The sequence below is a fragment of the Gouania willdenowi genome, unplaced genomic scaffold (genome assembly GCF_900634775.1).
Source record: "Gouania willdenowi unplaced genomic scaffold, fGouWil2.1 scaffold_306_arrow_ctg1, whole genome shotgun sequence".
NCBI classification, from domain to species: domain Eukaryota; kingdom Metazoa; phylum Chordata; class Actinopteri; order Blenniiformes; family Gobiesocidae; genus Gouania; species Gouania willdenowi.
This window is the reverse complement of record NW_021145067.1, coordinates 52,692-59,481: the sequence shown is the minus strand read 5'-3', so window position 1 is coordinate 59,481 and position 6,790 is coordinate 52,692. Positions and strand designations below refer to the sequence as shown.

At 40.3% G+C, this 6,790-nt stretch overlaps 1 protein-coding gene across 1 annotated transcript; it reads left to right on the top strand.

The window, feature by feature from the left end:
* Positions 1-534: 534 nt before the first annotated feature.
* On the top strand, positions 535-3,222 carry LOC114459368 (protein NLRC3-like; the record flags this gene model as incomplete). Its single annotated transcript, XM_028441641.1, has 4 exons — positions 535-736; positions 936-2,787; positions 2,865-3,038; positions 3,126-3,222. Coding segments are annotated over 4 exons (2,325 nt in total), but the record flags the coding sequence as incomplete, so codon positions are not given.
* Between the last annotated feature and the right edge of the window lie 3,568 nt (positions 3,223-6,790).

Genomic DNA, 6,790 nt, shown 5'->3' with positions numbered 1-6,790 from the left:
TCTTAGACAGTGTGTGATCTTCAGATTTGTGAAGGATTGAAGACAAATAAAGCCTCAGTCCAACAAACTTGTTCTCCTGTTCAGTGAAAACATGCTGAGATGTTCCACACGTGAGCTGAGCTCCAAAGGCTGCTCCACACTCACTGCACTGTGGCTCTGCAGGACATCACCCACTGTTACTGATGTTCACATGATGTTAGCAGAGCTTCCTGTGCTTTCCTCCAGCTGCTCCTCAGCATGTCTGAGTGTCTGTGTCTTCTCCACAGCAGCTTGGAGGGTGTGGATGGTTCCTCTGGAGCTGAGCCTGACTCCATCTTTACGGTGTGTACGTCTACAAAGACACTAAACCTGTGTCAGACTGTGATCAAACCACTGTACACACACACACACACACACACACACACACACACACACACACACACACACACACACACACACACACACACACACACACACACACACACACACACACACAGAGATGATTGGAGCAGGCCTTCACTCATCACCTTTAATGTGTTTGTGTTCCAGCTGCTGGAGGACAACATCATCAGCTTTGTTAAGGCTGAACTCAAACACATGCAGAAGATTGTGGATGGAGATGATCCAGAGTGCTCAGAGAGTCAGATGGAGGGTGAAGATGAGGAGCAGAGGAGGAGCAGGGAGGCCTTTCTGAACATCACACTGTATTTCCTGAAGAGAATGAAGCAGGAGGAGCTGGCTGAGCGTCTGCAGAGCAGTAAGAGCATGTGAACATTTTCACTGTGAGGAACATCACATGAAGGACACAAAGCTGGCTTTTCTTTTTCAAAGCATGATTCAATCAGTCACATTTAATCTGAAGAACCATCCAGACTGAGAACATCACACACTTTGATCTCCAATATTCAAACCTGCTCTGACTTCTCCACTCTAACATTAAGTTTGTCTTCATTCAGGAACAAAGGCTCCTCAATACAAACGTGAGCTGAAGTCCAAGCTGAAGAAGAAGTTCCAGTGTGTGTCTGAGGGCGTGGCTAAAGCAGGAAGTCCTACCCTCCTGAAGGAGATCTTCACAGAGCTCTACATCACAGAGGGAGGGGGAGGAGAGGTCAACCAGGAACATGAGGTCATGCAGATAGAAACAGCATCCAGGAGATCAGACACAACAGAAAGAGCCATCACACTAAAAGAGCTCTTTAAAGCCCCTCCTGGAAGACCTCGACCAATCAGGACAGTGATGACAAAGGGCGTGGCTGGCATTGGGAAAACACTCTTAACATACAAGTTCACTGTGGACTGGGCTGAAGATAAAGCCCAGCAGGAGGTCCACTACACATTCCCACTGACCTTCAGAGAGCTGAACGTGCTGAGGGGGAGGAGCTTCAGCTTGGTGGGACTTGTTGATCACTTCTTCTCTGGAAGCAAAGAAGCAGGAATCTGCAGCTTCCAGGACTTCCTGGTTTTGTTCATCTTGGATGGTCTGGATGAGTGTCGGCTCCCTCTGGACTTCCTCAGCACTCAGACCCTGACTGATGTCTCAGAGTCCACCTCAGTGGAGGTTCTGCTGATAAACCTCATCAGAGGAGAACTGCTTCCATCAGCCCGCCTCTGGATAACCACACGACCTGCAGCAGCCAATCAGATCCCTCCTGAGTTTGTGGACATGGTGACCGAGGTCAGAGGGTTTACGGACCCTCAGAAGGAGGAGTACTTCAGGAGGAGGTCCACAGATGAGGAGCAGGTCAGCAGGATCATGTCCCACATCAGGACGTGTCGCAGCCTCCACATCATGTGCCACATCCCTCTCTTCTGCTGGATCACTGCTACAGTTCTGGAGGACATGTTGAAGAGCAGAGAGAAGGGAGAGCTTCCCAGGACTCTGACTCAGATCTACAGCCACTATGTGGTCCTTCAGAACAAAGTCAAGATGGTGAAGTTTGATGGAGGAGCTGCCACAGATCAACACTGGAGTCCACAGAGCAGGGAGATGATGGAGTCTCTGGGAAAACTGGCTTTTGAGCAGCTGCAGAAAGGAAAGCTGATCTTCTATGAGAGTGACCTGACAGAGTGTGGCATGAACCTCAGAGCAGCCTCAGTGTGCTCAGGAGTGTTCACACAGGTCTTCAGAGAGGAGAGCAGCCTGTACCAGGACAAGGTGTTCACCTTCATCCACCTGAGCCTTCAGGAGTTTCTGGCTGCTCTTCATGTCCATCAGACCTTCATCAGCTCTAAAGTCAACCTGCTGGAACATCAACCACTGAAGACGAAGAAGAAGAAGAACAAGATCAAGATATTCACATCTGAAAAAAAAACTCTGAACCTTCTCCATAGTGGATATGAGCCTGACTTAAGCCTTCTCCACAAGAGCGCTGTAGACGAGGCCTTACGGAGTCCAAACGGACACTTGGACTTGTTCCTTCGCTTCTTGCTGGGTCTTTCACTGCCGACCAATCAAAAGCTCCTACAAGGCCTGCTGACACAGACAGGAAGTGACTCACAGACCAATCAGAGAACAGTTAAATACATCAAGGAGAAGCTGAGTGAGAGTTTGTCAACAGAGAGAAGCATCAACCTGTTCCACTGTCTGAATGAAGTGAATGATCACTCTCTGCTGGAGGAGATCCAACAATCCATGAGATCAGGAAGTCTCTCCACAGAGAAACTGTCTCCTGCTCAGTGGTCAGCTCTGGTCTTCATCTTACTGTCATCACAAGAACATCTGGATGTCTTTGACCTGAAGAGATTCTCTCCTTCAGAGGAAGCTTTTCTGAAGCTGCTCCCAGTGATCAAAGCCTCCAAGAAAGTTAAGTATGTGACTTTAGAAGAACATGTCTTTAATTATCTCACAGACAAACATCTATAAGGTTTCTCTGATTCTTCATCAGGTTGAGTTCCTGTCGTCTCTCAGAGAGAAGCTGTGCAGCTCTGTCCTCAGTCCTCAGCTCTCAGTCCTCCCGTGTGAAACATCTGGACCTGAGTAACAATGATCTGCAGGATTCAGGAGTGAAGCTGCTGTGTGAAGGACTGAAGAGTCCTCACTGTAAACTGGACTATCTCAGGTCAGTGGATCACATGTTCCATCAACATTGTCCTGTTCCTCATCTCCTCACTTGTTTCCTGAGTTGTGGATGTTTTTCTGAATCCAGTTTGTCAGGTTGTGTCATCACAGAGGTGGGCGGGGCTTCTCTGGCAGCAGCTTTGAGCTCCAACTCCTCCAGTGTGAGAGAGCTGGACCTGAGCTACAACCATCCAGGAGACTCAGCAGTGAAGCTGCTCTCTCAGAGACTGAACACTCTGAGGTGAGACACATCACAGCAGCTCATCACATGTTCACATCAATCCCCATCACATGTGTGACAGAGAGCTGTATCAGAGGAATGTGATGAAGGTGTGAGAGGTGGGACACTAAAGGAGGAGGACTGGGACAGGTTAGAGGGATGAAGGACAGAGATAAGAAGTTAGTGAGGTGTGAGGAGAGGCTGATGGAGAACTATGAGGAGCTGATGAAGGAATGAGAGAGAAGATCAGAGGAGGTGGAACCAATCAGTGAGGATTGTGTTCATACAAAATATAAATATATCTTGTGAAATTATGTTTAATCTTTTTTCTGACACAAGTTATCAAGTCAAAAATTAGGGACTGACCAAAATGTTAATTACTGGCCGAAAACTGAAATAAATGATTTCCAGCTTTGAATATTACTAACCACTAAAATCAACATTGCAATTGTATAAATTATTACCAATGTTTCAAATAATCAATCAATTAAAGGTAGGGTAGGGGATTTTTTCCAGATACAGTTTTTAAGTTTTTGGTTGAAATTTTCTTAATGTTCTGACAGAAATTAAGATCTTATGTGCTCTGAAAAAGGAACAAATAAAATCCATCATCTATAGCAGCTGTAAACCTGTAAAAACTTTGACCAATGAAAAAAGACGGTTTGTTTTTATTAACCAATCATGTCTCTCTGTGTCCCTGCTCATTCTCCATCCCTCGCGTGCACGAGCCCACACTCATAGCGCGTCATAGGTGACGGACTTAAAACAGAGTTTTTAGTCACGTTTTTTTAACATACAGTATATAATGATAAAGTTTAGTGTTTACTTACTGCTGAATGAGACGACGTAGTTTCTACACAATACAAACGATGAGCTTAGATTCACTTCTGCAGCAGCTGTGCTAATGCATGTGAGTGAGACGGAGCACAGAGGGGAGGGGGGTAAGCTACATTCAAAATCATGCTAGCTTTCAAAAATCACCTACCCTGCCTTTAAAATATGTAAATATTTATTTAGCATTGACATTCCAACAATGCGTAATATAAAATAAAATAATAAAATGTTTAACTTGACCCACTCATACAATTATTAAAACAGAAATATGTATGTTTTTAAAACGTTTTAAATTTATTTCAAACTGTAGACTTATGTTATAAATATCATTGTTTAACAATTGTTAGATTTTCGAGCTAACTCTCGTGTTCAGTACCTGAGATTTCATACAGAGAGACATAGTCAGAGGTTTTACTGAATCAATCAATCAATTTATTAGAGATTGTTACGGCAAATTTGCGGTTGACCTCATTTGGAGACATGATTTATTGCTCTGGTTGAGTGATGGAGTCCAGGCGAGGCATTGATGATTTTATAAAAAAGGTTTATTATAAAACTAAATAAAAAGGAGTACAAAGATGGACAAAATTAGTGACTGCCCCGGGCGAACGTCCGATGATCGAGTTCTAACTCATCACGTATATTCCCCCTCAGTCCCCCTCCCTCCTCCCCCCGGGAGATAAAGAGGACAGAGAGGAGGAGGTGAGGGAAGAGAGTGAAAAGAGACAGTTTCTTCTTTAGGTCAAAACAACCAGTTCTCTGGTATCTCCTGATTGTCCTGAGTGTTGAAGGTGTGTGCGTGTATGGTGTTTGTGTGTATGAATGGATGTGTATTGGGTGTGTATGTGTGACTATGTGAGTGTGTGTAGGCATGTGACTGTGTGATGCCTCCGTGTCTGAGGGATAAGATTTATTTTGGGAGCTGACTTCGAGAAGAGAGCAGAAAACATAAGACAGCAGAAATGAAAAGTCTCAACTTAAAGCCTTAAAAAGAACAAGGTCTATGAGTAAATATGTTAATAAACATAACTAACAATTTTGCCCTGACAAGATGAACAGAAAATGAATCAACAAGTCATAACAAGTCAATAGAAGAACAGACACTCATCTAAAACACAGCTGTGGTCCTCAGGGTCTGCTCACTCCCTGGACCCCAAACATAGATTTATCAGTGTTTTTATATATTTAGAAATCAAATGATCAGCTCCTTGTAATTAGTTAAAGATGTCATTTACTGGTGAATTAAAGCAATACAAATTATGTTTAAGATTTAATGATTTATTCATTATTATTGATCATTTAGGGGTCTATGGTGTCTGTTTATGTGATTTATTTAGGTATATAGAACATGAGTTGTTTAACATGTATTAAGTTTAATTTTAGAATATAATTATAATTATTTGTTAATGATTTAGACTTTGTACATTTTGGGTCAAACTGACATTTTAGTGTTAATCTGATTGTCTTGTTTATATCTGATTTGTCTCTTCATTTACGTACATGGTTGTGTTATTTTTAGATTTAGATTATAAAGGGTTAGGGTTAGGGTATAAAGATATATAATTATAGTATTACACTCAAAAAGAAACAATGGATAATAATCCATTCTAACATTCCCTCTCTTCACACTGTTTAACAGTGTGACTATATAAAATTATGAATAAGACAAAATATTTAATTTAGACTATGTTTTAATATGTTATATTAACGTTATTTGGAAATTATATCAGGTTACTTAAAGTAAGGTTGTTAATTTATTTTAACGTTATTTTTCCTTCAATTTTATTTCAAGTTATATTCTTATTTTGTTTACCATTGTTAGAGTGGGTCAAAAACTTTTATTTAACTTTATTACATTTATTTGGATTTACTGTTAGACTATGTTTTAATATAAGAAAAAAGTTACAAGTAGAACAGAACAAAATACAAACATGATTTGTGTTTAAATTGAATATACATAGTAAACTTGAAATTAACCACTTATAATTATCTGTACAAACAATAACTGAATACACGCTCATCAAAATCAATCTTATAAAACATCACATGATTACAAAAGGTGTTGTAAGAATTATTCAACACAGATTTTATAATTTCTTTATTACATACAACCACATAGTGAGGTGAGTCTATGATTGTTATGTAGTGTGTGTGTATTTTATTTTAATATCACTTCTCTTTCCATGTGAATGTGAAAACCCACAGCAGGAACCTGAACTGATTGATTGATTGATTCTTATTTCTTAGTGAGGAAAAATACATTCACGGTCCTGCCTGCCCACAGCGACCAATCAGGAAATGACTTTCAGAAATTAATATCAATCTTTATAAAATTTATATGGAAGCTTTTGAAGCACAAACGACAAAAACACGTGATCACCCTCTAATATAAACTGTGCAGAAATAATCTATCAATATAATATAGAAACTTTTGTTAAATAAAAATCAATTGAAACACAGTGATATTGCTTACTCATTTAAATTACAATTATATGAATCCATATTAATTAATTAGTGTTATTCTATCAGCTGTTCTATTTCCTAACTGAGCAGGTGGTTTGTTTCAGATTATTTTAATTTATATTTAAAGTCTTTTATCATTGCCCTCTCTTGTAACTTATTATATTTATTAAAAATCAATAAATCATAATTAAAGTTAAACATATACGTCCTAGACTAAATCAAATACTTATCCAATG